An 18,655-nucleotide genomic window follows, 5' to 3' on the forward strand; every position below is an offset into this window, starting at 1 on the left:
TCCATCGTAAATACCCTTAATCTACCTAATGTACACCATAGGTACACCTTTAACCTCCAAGCACCTCCAAAAAAACCTCCCTTGAGGACTTTGTCATACCTTTTCTAGAATGTCGAACACCATATGTAAGTCCTTCCTCTCCCTGCTCCATCAGTCTCTTTATGAGATGAATGGCTTCTGTAGTTGAGCCTTCTGGCATGAATTCGAATTGATTCTCGAAAATAGTCATGATTCTCCACAACCTCAACTCCACCACCTTCTCCAAATCTTTTGTAGTTTGGTTTAACAACTTGATGCCCCTATAGTTGGTTGCTATTCCGAGTGTCACTCTTGTTCTTGTACAACAATAGCACCTGCCCTGCATGTTCTCTTCCAAAAATCTACTGGAATCTCATCTGCCCAGCCGCTCTACCCCTATGCATCAGCTGCTCTACTCCTATGCATCTTACGAATAGCAGCCTTAACCTCATCAACCTTTATACGCCTACAATAACATGCCTCGCAGAATGCTCCAAGTCCCGCAGCACAGTGCTCTTTTCCCCCTCTTCGTTCAAGAGTCTATGGAAGTTCAAAGATACAACTAAATACTGTAACTAAGTACCTTAAAACTTCGAAGATACAACTAATGATTGCAAAGCAATGGTGTATATAGAAGTTCACAGGCAGGTAAAATGCAGTGAGCTGTCATTTCCCTGAATAAGCTATAAATTGCTATCCATCCGAACATGTGAAGTCAAAATTGCTGTTCTCCCTTGTAAAAGAAAAATCTGAGCAAATCTAAAGGTTAAGAATAATACCTTATGTGCATCTAGATTGATTTGGTTCAGTTGAAAGTCACTCTTAAGTGCACTCTCTAGTAGCATATTTCTTGTGTGCCAGTTATTTTTATTATTTAGTTGTATAGTTATGATGGTCTTTGTCGTGGTACAACTGTCATATTGTACATACTACATACTGGTTTGATGTCTACTGTATTACTCCAACAGGATGTGCCTGAAGATGCTGTTGTTACCATGTGCGGACACGTATTCTGCAATCAATGTGTATCAGATTATTTAACTGGGGAACATAATACATGTCCTACACCTGGATGCAGAGAACAACTTGGTCCTGAGTCTGTTTATTCTAAAGCTACCCTTAAAAAATGTGTATCAGATGATGTAAATGGTGATCCTTCTGGCTTGTCTGAATTTGATGAGAAATCCATCATGGAAAATGAGTACAGTTCTTCTAAAATAAGAACTGCTATTGAAATTCTTGAGTCATGTTGTAAGACAAAGGATCCCTGTTTAGAAGCAGATATCTTGGTGCAATGCAATGGCGATTCATCAAATTCCCGTGGAGATTCAGAATTGCAATCCAAGGGGCCGATAAAGGCCATTGTCTTCTCTCAGTGGACAGGCATGTTAAACTTGGTTGAGCGTGCTTTGAACCAGTCGGGTTTTCGGTATGAGAGGCTTGATGGTACGATGTCGCTTGCTGCTAGAGACAGAGCTGTCAAAGAGTTCAACACAAATCCTGAGGTTGGCAAATTCTTATGCTTATTGTGCAGTAATCTCTTAGATATTTCAAAATGCCCACTGTTTTCTATGCTGATACAACATCAACAACATACCCAGTGAAATCCCACAAGTGAGGTCGTGGAGGGTTAAGTGTACGCAGACCTTACCACTACCTTGGGGAGGTAGAGCTATTTTCTCTTTTGATAAATCAATAATTTCATTAATATCAGTCCAAGGCGGTGTATGGAAAAAATGTACATTATGGATTTAGTTTGCAACCTATCTCCTATCAAATTGTCCCAGTCCTCAATACAAAAGGGAGTCATCTTCTTTGCAGCATGAAAAAATAGATGAAGTGAGAATGTGTAATACTCCTAACATCGTGTAACTATTATTAAACACGCTCCTCTTTATTTCCATCCAAACATGTTAAAAGTCAAAGTGGTCTGGTCCTCCAAGAGTCCAAGTTGCTTTACTTCGCCTGTCAATTATCTGAACCCTCTAACTCGGACAAACTTTGTTCTGTGTTCATGGTCCATACTTAGCTTTGAAAGCAGCAAAGCAATAGAAGGTGATCTATTTCCAAACTCCTAGCACACGCAGAACCAACATTAACTCACAAAATATTTTCGCTTTCTGAGATCATCTGCCTATCAGATTACATCTACACTTCACATTAGGTTCTTCTTTTCTTATTTTTTTCATATTTTCTTAAAGGCACTTTCTCTGATGCCTTGGTATTTCAAATATGCTTCTCTCAACTCCCCTACTAGTAACGCCATCAAAAGGGAGCTAACCTTGAAAGATTTCACCCTTTATTCCTCTATATCATTATCTTCATCTCTCCCTCCTACGTGTTGATATGTTTTTCTATGAGGAATCTCATCTGTTTGTCCAAAAAGTTGATCCTCGACCTCTTCCCATTTATATTAATTTGTGGCTGTCCTGAAAGTAATATCCTACATGGTTCTTATTTCCCAAACCCTCCTATAACTAATATCCCTTGTGATCCCCCGTTCACACCTTCCCAAAATGATCAGCCACCAATGCAAATGTCTTTTTTCCTAGTTAACTATGGAAACAGCTTCTCTACCTCACAGCAAGGTCTGCGTACACCCTACCGTCCCCAAACCTCACTTGTGGAATTACACTACATATATTGTTTTAGCGAACTATAAGGTATTGAGATTTTTCGTACTTGCATTCAAAACCATAAATTCATTAAGCATGGGCTGTTTTACAACTTTAGTGTGTTTGGTATGGAGAACTTACCGTTACATTTTGCTCAGTGCTGAAGCTCTCCTCCACTGTTGTATGTTGAAAGTTTCTGCTCCACTTTTTGCCATTCCATATTTGGTTGTCCTTTGGGGGTTAAGTGGAAGCACAAGAGGTGGTGTTTCCAAATACGGATACAGCTATAGTTCATGTTATGAATCTTTGCGATACTACTTGGTAATTGTATTACGATATACCTCATTAAGCAGGATATTACCTGTAGTTGTTTCACCAAAATTGTGCATAGGTATGCCATTGTCATGCTTGCATATCTTGTAAACTTTTAATTTAGTTCAGTCATAAATTCTCTTTATACTTACCAAGGAGTACCTTCTTCATAGCTCAACAAAGATAGTTTACCAAAATTGGTATAGGGCTATAGGATTACTATTTGATGATAAGATATAATTTAACCTTGAATATGTTCATCACTAGATAATAATACTACCATATACCATTCAGGTTTTCACTTAGGGGTGAGCATTGGTTTGGTTTTCCTAAAATTTAGTTCAGGTTCTAGTTTTCCTTGGTTTTCAATGTTTGACTCGGTCGGTTATGTCACGAGCACCTAGGAAATGAGAGAACACCTGACGAGCCGGCAGTGAACCCTCTAAGCTAAGACATGCGGATATTGAAGAATAAAGAAGAAATAACTACTAATAGAATTATAGAACTATAAATAATAAGTGCAGAAGCATAAATACATGACAACAGAATCTGCCCATACAACCCAAAATAAACTTAAGTCATGGAGCTACTAAATTTGAATCCAGAATATGAGACAACTCGAAATAGAAATGTACTAAAGTTTGTTATAATAAAAGTTGTCTCCATGGACTTATGGTGGCTCATCTCTACCGACTGAAAACTGGAGTATAACTGGAGCCACTACTCTTCAATCGTATCACCCTCGTGTTGACCTACACACACTCAACAATTGTGAGTCTAAAAGACCCAACAAGATCATTGACTTGCCTTTCCAGTCTACCCCTAGGGTAAGCCTTTAAAAATTGATAGTAGAGGACAGTAGCATACAACGTAATAAATGCAATAGAGGTATTGAAATAACATGCGAGTATAGCAACTGAACTTATATGCTGAGTATATATAAAGAAAGTAAACTTTGAAAAAATCTACTTGGCTATGATGGTGTGAAATTCATCAATACCCAGGCCCATCTACGGGGACAAGGGTATACTAACCCAGCTCAGCCCGACTACGTTGCCATGAATGTGCTCACTCAAGCTCAATCCCCTACGGTGCAATGATTACTCACTCAAGCTCAACCCCTTGTCATAGTGACAACGTATGGCGTATGCTAAATAGCTAATAGCTAATAGGTATCTCAAGAGGTTGAGGCTCAATTATCACATTACTCTATTGGAGTAACAACACACGCTAAACAACTAAGCAATGTCACCATAACTCATTGAATCTGTCGGAAGTATCAAATCACGCGCACTTAGTAAAAAAAGTATGAAATCATGTGATAACATGCCATGGGACCCCTCAACCGATTATAGATACTTGAAACTAGTCGTCTCAGCTCATGGTTGCTCACTCACACAACCTAGATGATTTAAATGCACACATGCGACACACACATGTTTTTGAGGAAAAGCAAGAAAACTAGAAGTTAAAGCTTCACTTGTTTGGAATCCAGTAGCCAAACCTTACTTGAAATGCTGAAATCCCCTAAAACGAACTTTGACTTCCTCAATATATTCAAAATCATCAATAAGGGGACCGAGTTTGTGTAGAGAAATCGATCTCACAAATTTAGGATGCCTCAGGGTCAAAATCAACTCCTGGTCAACTCAAACCTACACCTCGGGTCAACTTTCCAAATTGATTGATGTACTACCAGTGTTATCAATGGCGAGCACCATGTTGCCAATGGCGAATAATGAGGCGAGGTGAGGTAGTGTCGCCATATGCCTCCATGGCGATGCGACCTGCGAAAGGCGATGCCAAGGCGATAATGGTGATGAGGCAACGCGTTAAAGGCAACGCCTTTTTAAAAAAAAAAAATAGGAAAAAAATAGGATTTTAAGGATAACAAGTAATTTTAGGGCTTTTATTTCCATTTTGCTTTGACTGCTACTATTGAGAGGTGCTTGTGAGTGATTCCAAAATATTTTAATTTTTTGGAAGTAATTTGATACGACTGCTCCTTTACGGGACCTACTCTAGAAGAAAATCCAGACAAGCAAGTGGAGATAATCTTAGTTAGTTTTGGATCGGATAAAATATATAAGTAGTTATCTATAGAAGTTATTAGCAGTTAACTACAGCAGTAACCATCTGTCCTGGTGTTATCTTTATGTTTAGTATAAATATATGTATCTGCAGAATTCATTAACAGAGAAGCAATATTATTAATTTGTATCTGAAGATTTGTCCGCTCCATACGTACATACTTATTGGTTAATGCAGTGTTTAAGATCCTTGCACTTTATTTAACCAGTAAATCTTCAATTCATTCTCTTCTTCATCTTAGTTTCTACTATAATTGTCGCCGCACTTCCAAAAGGTGACCGTGCGGCAAGGCAGAGCCTTGTCGCCTTTCGCCATCCAAAGCATTGCTTACTACCCATAAGCTATTAGCCATTTTAATAATCAAAATTTCTAGGTTAAATCAATGGTTTTCTATTTCTAGGTTACGTCTAAAATCCATAATTTTAGCCTCTTGATTATCATGATTCCATGGTTGAAATTTAATAAAATCAACACAAACAGTAGGTTGGTATAATGAATCATTAGAGTCGGGGGTTGAAACTCCTTTTCTTGATCTAAATCCGAGAGCTTATCTCCCAAAATCCCAAGTTCAAGAGTTAAAATGTTGAGATTTTGAATTCTTCTTTTATAGGATATAACGCCTTCGTTGCGTTTGAGGCCCCTATAGCATTTGTGAAGCTAATGTTACCTTATGTGATTGTGCCAGTGTCAATCGCGATCACGAATAAGGTTTTACTTGACCAGGCTTGCCTCGCGTTAAGCTATGCACCTATAGGGTCAATTTTCGTTTCATTTGACACTACACAACAGTCATATTGTATTCTTTCATTTGACTCAACCTTTTCTTTTACCTCAGGTTTTAGCTCAAACTTTGCATATTTAAGCGTAGGAAACACACACAACACTTCAATGGAATCTCTTACCATTTGTATTTACTCGTGCACAAAGAACACAACAATTCAACATACAAAAATATAAGCCAGGTCTACTAAATCTGCCTTGTGAAAAACATGTTAATGCTTATATAAATAGTGTCATTGACCCTTGACCTAAGTCAGCCACATGTGCCACCTATCCCTCATTGTAGTTGGCATCCCCAATCGTTGGGAATATTCAAATGTATTAAAAAGGCATAATACGTAAACACACTCATACTTAGCCTCAGGCAGCAAGTATGAACTCCAACTTTGAGAGTCCACATCTACAGACCTCAACCTGTGGGTGATTATACTCCCAACTTACAAAATGATCATCTAGACACCTCTAAGATTTTTGTGTCACATCAGTGTGTCGATGAAACACAACAGGGATGAGTTAGAATGTTAAGTTGCCAATGGAGACCAAGTTGAGATGTATAGACGTGCAGTCTCAAAGTGGGAATGCTTACTTGCTAGCTAAGGATAAGTTCTAGTGTATGTTTATGTGTTATGCCTATTAAAAGTACAAGATGCCACATGGATACAAACAACTAGAAGACAAGGAAACCGCATTATCGCTTTCATGTGCGCAACATACTGACATTGCCTTGCAGCATTACATCCTTTAGCAATATTGCAACACAATCTGGGACATCAACCACACATGCTTGACTTCCATGAGTGCAGCTAGGTTATTTTCCTCAACCCTCTTCAAGCCCTAAGCAATAGTAGAAATCAAAGCAAATGTCCCACGTCCTTTTCCCCTCCTCATAGCCCTTCATGCCGTTTGGGCTAATAATGCCCTCACTGCTTTCTACGACTTAATAAATAATGTTCTTTATGAGTACCTGGTTGACTTTATTGTTTATTTAAACGATATAGTTATCTATAGCCGGTCACTTGACGCACATTTTTTTGAAACTAGTAACTTTGTATTCCTTAGCATTAAGGGCTATGCTGGCCACCTCCAAAAGTTTTATTTACAGAAAATTGAAAGCAACGACAATTACAGAGCTCCTATGAAGTCCACTAATTGGATCTCCTCATCTATGTTTTTTTCTTTACACTAAAAACCTAGAGTAGTTATTACTTTCCACTTAATCTTCCCTATTGAGCATTCCTTTCCTTCATAGATTCTTTGATTTCTTTCCTTCCAGATAACCCACCATATGCAAACTGGTACTGTCCTCCACCATCTTTTCTGACTCTTGCTACCTCCTCTTCTTATCCAACAACTTAACAGATCTGCTGTATGTTTTGGCAACCAAGTGAAACACTTCACCTTGGTGGGGGCAACACTTTTCCAGATTGCATTCCATGGCCCTGATTTTCTGCCTGCAACTGTGATTAGCTCCTTTCTATATAATCTATTTACTAAACACTGGCCATCAGAATGGTGTCTCCACAGTAGAGCATCTGTTTCCTGGTTGGTGCCAGGGAAGTCTACAATCAAGGCTAGCATCTTTGCCACCCACTCTGTCTCCCAATCATTAAGTAGCCTCCTAAAGAGCAAATTCCATCCCTGAGGATTCCAAACATCTTGAATTTTGCTGTTAGGATTCAGATGGAAAATAGTCCAGGGAACAAATTGTTCAGTGACCCTTGACCACACCAATATTCTTTCCAAAACAAAGTCTTATCTCCCCTGCCAACTTTTATCCTTACATTGTCTTTGAAAGCCAACCACAAATTTCTTATGGTCCTCCATACACCAACACCTTTAGTACCTGGTGCTTCTTCTGAGCACCATTGTCCAGCTTGACCATACTTGTGTTGAATAACCTCCTTCCACAGTGTCTGCTCTTCTTGGTTGTATCTCCATAACCACTTGGTTAGTAAGATATTGTTGTGAAGCTTTAGGTTTCTTACTCCCAACCCCCCATATTTTTTACTCTGCCCGCCACCCATTCGACTAAGTTAAAGCTCTTCTCAATCTTGTTGCCTTGCCAAAGGAAATTCCTCCTCAAAGTATCTAGAGCTTTGACTACTTTGCTGGGAATAGGGAAAAGTGACATCACATAAGTTGGCAGTGAATCTAGGACAACATTTATTAGTGTTACCCTTCCACCCAAAGAAAGATATTGAGATTTCCAGATTGCCATTTTTTTCTTCGTTTTTTCTAGAATACCATCCCAAATGTTAACTGCTTTGTGTTTGGCACCCAATGGCATTGCTAGATAAATTGTAAGCAGTTTCTCAATCTTACATTTCTGAATTTGTTGAACTTCTTTGATAGGGAAAATGTTGCTCTTTCTCCCGTTCACTTTTAGCCCTGAGCATGCTTCAAAACTTACCAGATTTACTCTGATATAGGATATTTATTTTTGCTCTACTTCACAAAAAATTATCGTGTCATCTGCATACAATATATGAGTCATCTCCAGTACCTCATTGGCCTTATTTCAGATGCTAAAACCCCTGATCCATCTATTCAGAGAAGCTCTCCTCATTAAGCTATCCGAACCTTCCATAGCAATGATAAACACGAAAGGGGACAAAGGATCCCTTTGCCTCAGTCCTCTCTCCACAGGAAAAAAACCTGCAGGTTCTCCATTTACAAGAATGGAGAACCTGGTGGTTTTAATGCAAAATTCAATCCACTTAAGCCACCTAGTGTCAAAGCCCATTTGTCTTTAAGTGTTGATCAGAAAATTCCATTCCAATTTAGGTGGTCATAGGCTTTTTTAATATCTAGCTTGCATATTACCCCTGGCACATCTCCTTTAATTCTAGTATCAATGCATTCACTAGCAATTAATGCCGCATCCATTATCTATCTCCCTTTGATGAAGGCCATTTGGTGTTTGTTGATTAGTCTATCTATCACTCTCTTCAATCTTTCTGCTAGCACTTTGGCAATGATTTTATAAACTCATGTGATGAGGCTGAGTGATCTAAAATCCCTGAGGTCATTTTCCCCCACTTTCTTTGGTATTAATGCCACAAAAGTGGCATTGAAACTCTTTTCAAACTTCTGATGGGAGTGAAAGTGGTGCAAGATCTGCATCACATCTTTGTTTGTAGTTTCCCAAAAGGCTTGGAAGAAAACCATTGTGTATCCATCAGGCTCGGGTGCTTTATCGTTGGCACACCTTCTTATCCCCTCCAATACCTCTTCTTCACTGAATTCTCTAGATAACCAAGTTTTCTCTTCCTCATTGATGCCCTGTACATCAAGTAAAGTCAAAGTAAAGTTAGAGAGGGTCTCCATTTTTCTGACTCTTTGTAAAGCTGCTAGTAAAAACCCACAAAGGTGTTCCTGATTTCCACCGTCTCGGAAGATATTTCTAGAGTATGGTATTTATTCTCTTGTGAGCAGTTGCCATTCTATGAAAGTACTTCGTATTTTTGTCAACATTCTGGATCCACTGTATTCTGGACCTTTGCCTCCAAAAGATTTCTTCATTCCTTGTCACATCCTCATACTCCTTGGCCAGGTGTGCCTTGAACAGTTGTTCATCATCAGTAAGTGGCCTGGTTTCTTGAGCAGCTTCCATGTTCCCTATCTGATTCATAATTTGCTCCTTTCTTTCCTTCCAATTAACCCTATTTTCTTTGCTCCACTCCTCAAGTTTTAGTTTTAACAAACTTAGCTTAGTAGCTAATTTATAATCAGGCACCAATCCTGCACTTTGTCTGTAAAACCTTCCACATTGAGCCACCACTTTCCAAAATTGAAATAAGATCTCCTGAAGGCCTCATCCCCACATGTCAATATAATGGGATTGTGATCAGAACCTAAACTAGGCAGGGTGCATTGCCTAATTTGATTGAACATTTCATCCCATGGGAAAGAGTACAAAAATCTATCGATTCTGGAGGCATTCCTGAGATTAGCACCTCCTCTCCAAGTGTATTTTCTCCAAATAATGGGGGGTCAATCTGTTCAAGGTCACTGATACAACTCGAAAAGTCTATCATGGCCCCGGACAGTCTAAAACAGTTTGTTTTCTCGGAAGGGAACCTAGTAGTGTTGAAATCTCCACAATGTACCCAAGGCCCTTCACATAAGCTTCTCATTGCTCCCAATTCTTCCCACAGCTCCCTCCTTTCATGTCTATCACCTGCTGCATAAACTGCTGTGATAAACCAATTTACATCTTGGTTGATTCCGCACAGTTTGCAAGTGATTGTTTGGTTCCCATAAATCCACTAACTCCCCTTCCAAGATCTTTTGTCTCACATCACTAGAATTCTCCCCTTATTACCCATTGCTTCCAACCAAATTCATCCCATCCACCTATTTCCTTCCAGTTGTTGTACATACTCCCCCATTGCCCCATCTAGCTTAGTCTCCACTAAAACAATAATGTCTGCCCCCTCTTGCGGGATTCTACTTTTCACTGGCTTTCTTTTATTCTCCCTGTTTAAACCCCTAACATTCCACGAGATAATTTTTAAATTCATTGTAATTGAGTGGTTGAATTTCTCCCCTTGCTCCTAGAATCACTCCTAGGCTCTCCATCCTTAAACTTGACATCAAAAAACAAATTTCTGATCTCCTTTGGGACTAGCTGTTTGTCTGCACTTGCTGTAACTGCTGAGCATGTAAAACCCTCTATTTCCCTCTTTTGATCAATCTTTAATAGAAAAGCTAGAGCTTTCTCTTCACACCCTTCAAAAGCTAAACCAAATTGTTGTCTAAGTCTTAAAATATTCTCTTGCACCCATTGATTTGCTTTCCCTACTGCTTCTATATTGCATTCCGAAACATCACAATTGATGGGAGTCGGATCCCCCAAAGTAACTATTTGTTGTTGTTTTCCTTCTTTCCCATTGCCAGATTTATCACCCTCTCCTCCCTTACGTCTTCCTGTGTCGGTGTTGTATGTTGATGTCCTTTCTTTTCAAGAACTAGAGTTTCTACCAGAGCATGAGCTTCCAATGAAGCATGGTCAAAGTCGCCTTTCAACTTTGCAGTGCTTATTGCCTCTATCTCAGCTATGAAGGGGTCCAAGGGATTTATCAGAGAGGGAAATAATAGTTCATTAAAGGGACTGCATGTTTGGGCTAATGGGTCAAGACCCAAATCTCTATTAAAGGGACTGCATGTTTGGGCTAATGGGTCAAGGCCCAAATCTCTGTCTTTCCCTTTTCTCTTAATGAATGAAAGCTCACGTGTCTGGCCACGTGTGAGGGCAGGAAATTCAAAATCCACTGATCGACCCACGTGCCCTTCTGAGTTGACAGTTGTAGGTTGCTCATAATACCCATCATGGTTTTCTGTTATCCTCTGGGTCGAGGAGTTCCCTCTCACATCAGAAGCGACAGTTCCCATGTCTTCTCTGACGTGAAATCTTGTCGAAGTTTCATCCCAAATTTGAATTATAAATCTGACTCCTTCAAATTCAATTTTTACTTCCTTCGGGATGAGATGTCTCCCACTTTTCACGAGGATTCTCGCCCACTTTAGGTGGTTCCGCAATTCTGTCTCCTCTTCGATTCTTATCCAACCTCCGCAATGGTCCCCCACTGCCTTAAACACCTTATGAGACCATAAATGTAGTGGCAGTCCGACCAACCTGATCCACTTCTGTTTGATGGTTGTTCTAGATTGAACAGCCCCTGCTGTTGGCGTCCACCATTGTAATTGCAAACTTTGATTCTTCCAGATCCAGCTGCCCTTGAGAACGTGTTCAGCAGCCTCTATGGTTGCGAACTCAAAGAGGAAGTTCCGGTTACCCATTTCATAGATGTTTACACTATGGCCTTGCTTCCAATTCAAGCTTGCCCATCTGCGAATCTCCAACAGGGTCGGAATATCAGTACCATTATCAGTGAAGAAGCCAAAGATGCTCCTCCATGTGGTTCCGACTGTGATAAATTATTTCCCCCTTTGATAAGAATGGTGTCTCCCTTTTCCTCTGTGATTGCTGCGTCTATTTCTCTAGATATCCATTTGCTTTTTCTTACCGATGCAGCATAGGGGATCTCCTCATCTACCGACATGGGCCTACACTCACTAATTCTCCTTGCAGCTTTACAGAAAATGAATCTCTCAATCTTAATGGCCACATCCCACCAACCAGCATCGAATGCTACTTCAGGAATGATCAGTACAGCTCTATTCCTCCCTTTAGCATTTATGATACTTATATATCTCCCCTTGCTGTTGAAATTCTTTGCGCAAAAAAACTGAGAAGAAAGTTCTTGGTGTTTCCATCTACACACAGTGTTTCCTTTGTCTTTTGAGGCTTCCTTGAGAATATTACAGATCCATTCCATGGTTTCCTGACTGAATGCCGATCTGCTCATCACATTTCTCCCATGCTCCGTCCAATCATACCATGTTCCTGCCCGTGAAACATTCCTCGAGATGTCAAAAGATTTGAAGCCCAATGCAAAGAAAATTATGTTGCTTTCCATGATTCGGAAGTTAATAAGAAATAAAAGGTTATGGATTAATTATCACGTAAGGTGATGATGGAGTTGTGTGAAAAGGAAGGAACTCTACTCTCCTAGGAAGTAGGAGAGAAAGTATCTCGGTTTTCATGCCTCAGAGCTTTTTGATTCTGCTTCTGTTAATGAAAATGATTGGAGTTATTGACGAACATTTGTTCCATTTGATGAGGAAGATGCTGGACAAATTTAGAGAGTTGCAACTCGATGTCAAGATGGATAAATGTGAATTTGCGAGCTGAGATGAAAAGTTCCTCAGGCAGTTGGTTAGTGAAAAATAAGTGCGCATGATCCCAAAAAAGGCGCATGCTATAATGGAATGGTTGGCTCTAAGCAGGGTAAAGGAATTAATATCATTTTTTTGGTTTGGCAAATTACGGTCGGAAATTCATTGTCTGATATTCAAAACAAGCCTCTCCAATAGATTTGTTGAGGAAGAGCGTGAAGGGGACTTGATGAGATTCAGGTGAAAAGGTGTTCAATGCATTGAAGAATGTCATTGCTTCTGAATGCTTCATAACTCTGATTTGCCTTTTGAATTGAAGTATCGAATGCTTCATAACTCTGATTTGCCTTTCGAATTGAAGTACCAGATGATTCAAATTATGATGCTGGTCGTGTGCTGGTCCAGGAGGATAATTCAGTTGCTTTTGAAAGCAGAAAATTGAATGGTGCAGAGCAACATTATTCTGCTCATGCAAAGGAAATGGTTGCAGTGATTCATTATCTTCAAGTTTGGAGACGTTATCTACCCGGAACAAAGTTTGTAGTCTGGACAGACAACATGGTCAATACATACTTCAAGACTTAGTAGAAGTTGAGTTCGAAACAAGCCAGTGGCAAAAGTTCTTGGCCGAATATGACTGTGTGGGTACATAAGCTAAAAAGATAAAAACAAGTGGTGGATGCTTTAAGTCAAAAAGGGGAATTTACTGCTGTTTATTTGCTTACTAAAATTAAATCAAATTCTATTGATACAAGTAAACTATGTGCTGTGAATCCATCGAATGTCAAAATGATGGATCAGGTAAGGGAATAATATCATCTGTGAATAACATACACACAGCCTATCAATGTGCCATACATGGGATCAGTTATGCAATTTTCTTGCCTCTACCTGTTTGTAGCCATGTGCCAGTGTTTTTTGTCTTGTATTTTAAATGTTCTTAGCGATTGGGGATGTCAGCTGCAATTAGTGGTAGGTGGCATGTGTGAATGACTTGGGTCAAATGCCAACAACACTACTTATAGGCGCCGTCAGGCTGACAGGCTTTACACAAGGCAGATCCGACCGACTTGGCCTCTCTTTTGTAGGTTGAATTATTGAGTTCTTTGTGCACGTGTTAGTAAAAAGTTGGGAAGAGATTCTTGTAAAGTTCCTTGTTTGAGTGTTTCGTATACGCTGAAATTTTTCAAGTGTAGCCAAAAAGTGAGGTAAAAGAGAAGGTTGAGTCATTGTATGTGATTTTTGTGCTGTGTCAAACAAAACGGAAATTGACCTTGTACCAACAGTGCTTCACGTTCGTGATGGTTGCCCTTGCGATCGTGGAGAAGGTAACGGTACCAGAAAAACTACTATTTCAAACATGGTTCCAATAGTGTCGTAACATCCTCGAGTCTCTCTAGTCCTAACGTGAGCATGTCAACAAGTCCAAACACATGATATATGCCTAAGTGAAGCTTTAAATCATGCAATGACACACAATTACGCAAAAGCAGTGAGAAATATTGGAGAAAAATATTACTCTGTTTCAAAAAGAATGACCTACTTTCCTTTATAGTCTGTTTCAAAAAGAATTGACCTCTTTCCTTTTTGGCAACACTTTAGTTTCAACTTTCCATGTGATATATTTAAAACCACAAGATTAAAGGGCATTTTGGTACATTTGACATAACTTTAATTTAGGACCACAAGATTCAAAAATCTTTTTTATTTTTTTAAACTCCGTGCCAAGTCAAAATAGGTCAATTCTTTTTTAAACGGAGGGAGTATTGAATTGTGTATCTATATTGTTACACTGAGACCTATTTATAGACAATATATTTCAATCCTTTTTCTAGTAGGACACTGTATTACAATTCTTTTCCAAGTAGGATGTTCTTTTTCCTACTACTATTCTAACACTCCCCCTCAAGCTGGTGCTTTCAAGTCATATGTACCGAGTTATAGATGTAATTAATACAAGGACCAGTAAGGAACTTGGTGAAGATATATGCAACAAAACTGGTGAGGACTGCTTGGGACGTCTGGGCGACCTCAGTTGAAAAGGAACAAACTGAAGAAGTGGTTGGAAAATTAGTAAACTTCCATGGAAAGTTGATTTATTTCTGGAAAATTGCTGGAAACTAGTACAAAATATATGGGTTGCCTTGGAATCATTAGAGTAAATCTTGAACAAGAAAGTTGTCAAAAAACTAACCGAAATAGGCTCACGCATCGGTGTGTAACCGGATCTCGCTGGAGGTGACGATCTACCGGGCGACTCGTGGAGGTGCATGGGAAGTCGATTCACAATGTCGTTGGTTGGGGTTTGGACGTAGGTAGACACTAGACCTCTTAGTGGTGGTGGGTTTCGCACACTGACGAAAAGTGAAACTCTGTAAATCATATTCAAGGGTCACCGGAGAGACGCATGGCACTACGTAAATCAGATTTGAGGAGTCATCGAAGAGATGCACAGCACTATGCAAATCATATGTGAGGAGTCACCGAAAAGACGTCTGATGCTATGCAACTTAGATATGAGAGAGTAGTTTGGAAAGATGGACGTTGATACATTAATCAGATATGAAAAAGTAGTCATCAAAAAGATGCACGGTGCTACGAAAATCAAGTATGAGAAATTAGTCAACGGAAAGAGCATGGTGCTATGCAAATCAGATATGAAAACGTAGTCACCGGAAAGATGCACGGTACTACACAAATTAGATAGGAGAAAGTAGTCACAGGAAAGATGCACGGTGCTATGCAAATCAGATATGAGAAGCCACCAGAAAGAAGCAGGATTACTACTTGCTTTGTCCCGAATGTTTCTCAAATTAGTCCTCAGCATGATTGTTTTTCATGCGTATATTATTATTAACCCAACTTTTGCTAAAATAATCAGTGGACACGGGCGGCTAGTAGCTATATGAGTTATAATCGCCCGCTGGCTGCGGAAGCATGTTCTTTTGTATTCTCTACCAAGATCGTCGGGGCTCTGATACCATGTGAGAAACATAAGAGAAAAATGTTATTTAATTGTGTATCTACATCATTACGCTGGGACCTTATTTATAGACAATACATTCCAATCCTTTTTCTAGTTGGATACTACATTACAATTCTTTTCCAAGTAGAATTCTATATGCTATTCTTGTTCCTTCACCTATTCTAACAAAGGAATTGGATTGTTACGAGTTATCGGTTCAGTTTTTCGGTTTTGACTCCATTTCTGACTTCTATATCTAAAAATTCAGTTCAACAACATTAACAGACAAAAAGTGTGGAGAATCAGAAAAGATCAGTTGTCTTTGGTAGCGATACTGCTATTAAAGAAGAGATCTTGTCAAGTGCACTGAATACTGATGCTGCCTTCTTCGTACATTTTTCAAATATACGAATCGTAGGATTTGGATTGTTACAAGTTATTAGTTCAGTTTTTGGTTTGACTCCCATTTCTGACTTTTTTATGTAAAAATTCAGTTTAACAAACATTAACAGACAAAAGTGTGGAGAATCAGAATAGTTCAGTTTTCTTTGGTAGTAATACTGCTATTAAAGAAGGAGATCTCGTCAAGCGCACTGGATACTGATGCTGCCTTCTTCGTACATTTTTCAAATTCAAATCTACAAGGCGTAAGACTAGCATACATCATTTTTCAAATATACAAGGCGTAAGACTAGCATACATCTTCACTGAGGTGAAAGAGTAGGCTCAGAGTGGAGGACAGCAGCTTGCAAGTGAATCACAGTCCACAGCAGCACAAAAGTGGAGGCTTGAACGAGCAGAGGATGAAGGTAATCGGTGACGACGAGGGTGATGGATGTGGCAGCCAGCAGCAGTGACCGGTGATGCAAGGCAACACAACTGTGAGCAAGTCAGCAATGGCGGAAAGCTGGAATTGGTGAACTGAAGAAGTCCTACTGGCCTTGGGTGTTGTACCTTTTTTGGTGGAGAGGTTTGGGCTTCAAATATTGGGGCAATAACATAACCACCTAAAGGGGCTCAGAACTGAATATTAGAACTTCGGTTTTCAGTTTACCAAAATCTCAAATACCGAATCATTGAAACTGACAACCAAAGTTAGAAAAAAAGTTAAATAGTGAATGGACTGAGTAAACTGAAAAACCAAAAATAATTTTTTTGGTTCAATAATTTTTTGGTTATATGCCCACCTCTAAATTGTCCGTACATATGTTCCTTCTTCAGGAAATTACGTTTATATTTTTTTCCCTGCAATAGCTTGTTATGCATGCAAATTCATTCTTAAGAGTTCAAAATGCAAATTCACTCTTAAGAGTTCAAATGAACTTTTCCGATAAGCACTCTTTATACTGACAAGGAGAACCTTTTTCTAGCACCATGCTCACTAAATTTAGGTTAGTATTACTCTCTGGCTTCATGAAACACCTAACCGAGTGTGGTGGACTAAAAACTTTATTTCATCATTCCTTTAGCACTATATTGGTACCACTGACGTAGGGTAGTGCGTGAAGTTTTTAATTGCATACTCTGGATCTTCCCATCTAACTGTTTCTTTTTCTTGGACCTTATTGTGTTTTGGAATTCAAGAATATGTTCTTTTGTAGGTGACTGTCATGCTGATGTCACTAAAAGCTGGAAATCTTGGCCTAAATATGGTGGCAGCTTCTCATGTAATTCTTCTGGACCTTTGGTGGAATCCAACCACTGAAGATCAGGCTATTGACCGAGCTCACAGAATAGGACAAACTCGTGCAGTCACCGTGTCTCGTTTAACTGTCAAAGACACTGTTGAAGATCGAATTATAGCTCTGCAGGTTTACCTCTCACTTCATACCCTGTCGGTGTATATGTTGAAGCCCACATTTTTTTTTTTGGTTTTAGTTGAACCGCGTCATTCAAGAATTGCATAAAGCTTGTTCTCAAAAAAAAAAAAAAAGAAAGGAATTGCATTAAGTTTGTCTGATTCTGTTCTACCTTCCCAAATCCCGTCTTTTTTTTCCTGTGTTATTATTGTCCTTGTATTTACCACCAACCATTGTCTCTTGTTTTCTTATGTAATTTGATTTTTCTTCCCATTTTAGAAACCAACACTTCCAGACACTGTTGAAAGACCGAATGGTGACTGATGATTTAGATTATTTGGAAGACTATCGTCTCTAAAGCCCCTCTTATGCAGTTTACATGCACTCACTTATCTTGTGTGGTATTCATCGTTTTAAATCTTTTAGACTTATAATTTCAGGAGGACAAGAGGAATATGGTTGCATCTGCTTTTGGTGAAGATCAAAGTGGAGGGACAGCTAGTCGACTAACTGTAGAAGATCTTAGATATCTGTTTAATCTCTAATACAGGGCTCTTATATCTATTTGGCATGTTATGGCCAGTTAGCAGAATGTTCATATGTAGGAGGAATAGATTAACACCTGGAAGATATTTTGGATGCAACTCAAGTCATTAGAATTGCTTGTTATTATGGCTCAACATAGTGAGATCGATGGTAAGATATTTATTTCTACTGCTCATCCTTACCAATTTTGTTGTCTTATGAAAGCAGGCATCACACTTCCTATCGTCATAGAAACCGGTTCTTGTATGTGATATGCGCTGTATTATGTATGTGAATTATCTTATTTTTCATCGCAAAAAGTCGGGCAGGAGAGAAGAGAGCTACTAATTTGGTTAATTAACGTGTGTATCCGATAATCTATCTTCTTTTGATGGAAAGGGTCTATTTCTACATCTAGGATTCAACTCCCAACACTATAAAATTTGGAAACTATTTACGATAGACTATTGAAGAAAGAACATCATGATGTAAATATGTTTGTTTCGGGCAGTTAGTTGTCAAAGAGGGAGTTTCTTTTTGGATAAATTACACAATGCCACACCTTAACTTATCATAATTACTTCAAATTTCAGCCCTTTAATACCATATCTTAATTTATCATAATTACTTAAAATTTCAAATCTTTTAAATAATTGTTTAAAACCCTACTTTCTCTAAAAGGATTGGATACCTACCCCTTTTTCGGTTGCTCCTAATTTCTCGCCCAAATATCTGCTAGTTAGTAGATATATTTGATTCTTTGTCGGTTACCCCCTTCCCTTTCCACTTCATCTTAATTTGTTCTATTA

At 39.0% G+C, this 18,655-nt stretch overlaps 1 protein-coding gene across 3 annotated transcripts in view; it reads left to right on the forward strand.

The window, feature by feature from the left end:
- LOC107857618 (helicase-like transcription factor CHR28) overlaps positions 1–18,052 on the forward strand; it is a 43,019-nt gene extending 24,967 nt beyond the window's left edge. For all 3 annotated transcript variants that reach the window (XM_016702461.2, XM_016702462.2, XM_016702463.2), the window contains 3 exons: positions 987–1,523; positions 17,124–17,333; positions 17,762–18,052. In XM_016702461.2, the coding sequence (XP_016557947.2) occupies positions 987–1,523; positions 17,124–17,333; positions 17,762–17,866 (852 nt within the window). In that variant the 3' untranslated portion in view covers positions 17,867–18,052. The remainder of the gene's footprint in view (positions 1–986; positions 1,524–17,123; positions 17,334–17,761) is intronic.
- Positions 18,053–18,655: the final 603 nt, after the last annotated feature.

This window comes from Capsicum annuum, chromosome 2 (genome assembly GCF_002878395.1).
Source record: "Capsicum annuum cultivar UCD-10X-F1 chromosome 2, UCD10Xv1.1, whole genome shotgun sequence".
NCBI lineage: Eukaryota > Viridiplantae > Streptophyta > Magnoliopsida > Solanales > Solanaceae > Capsicum > Capsicum annuum.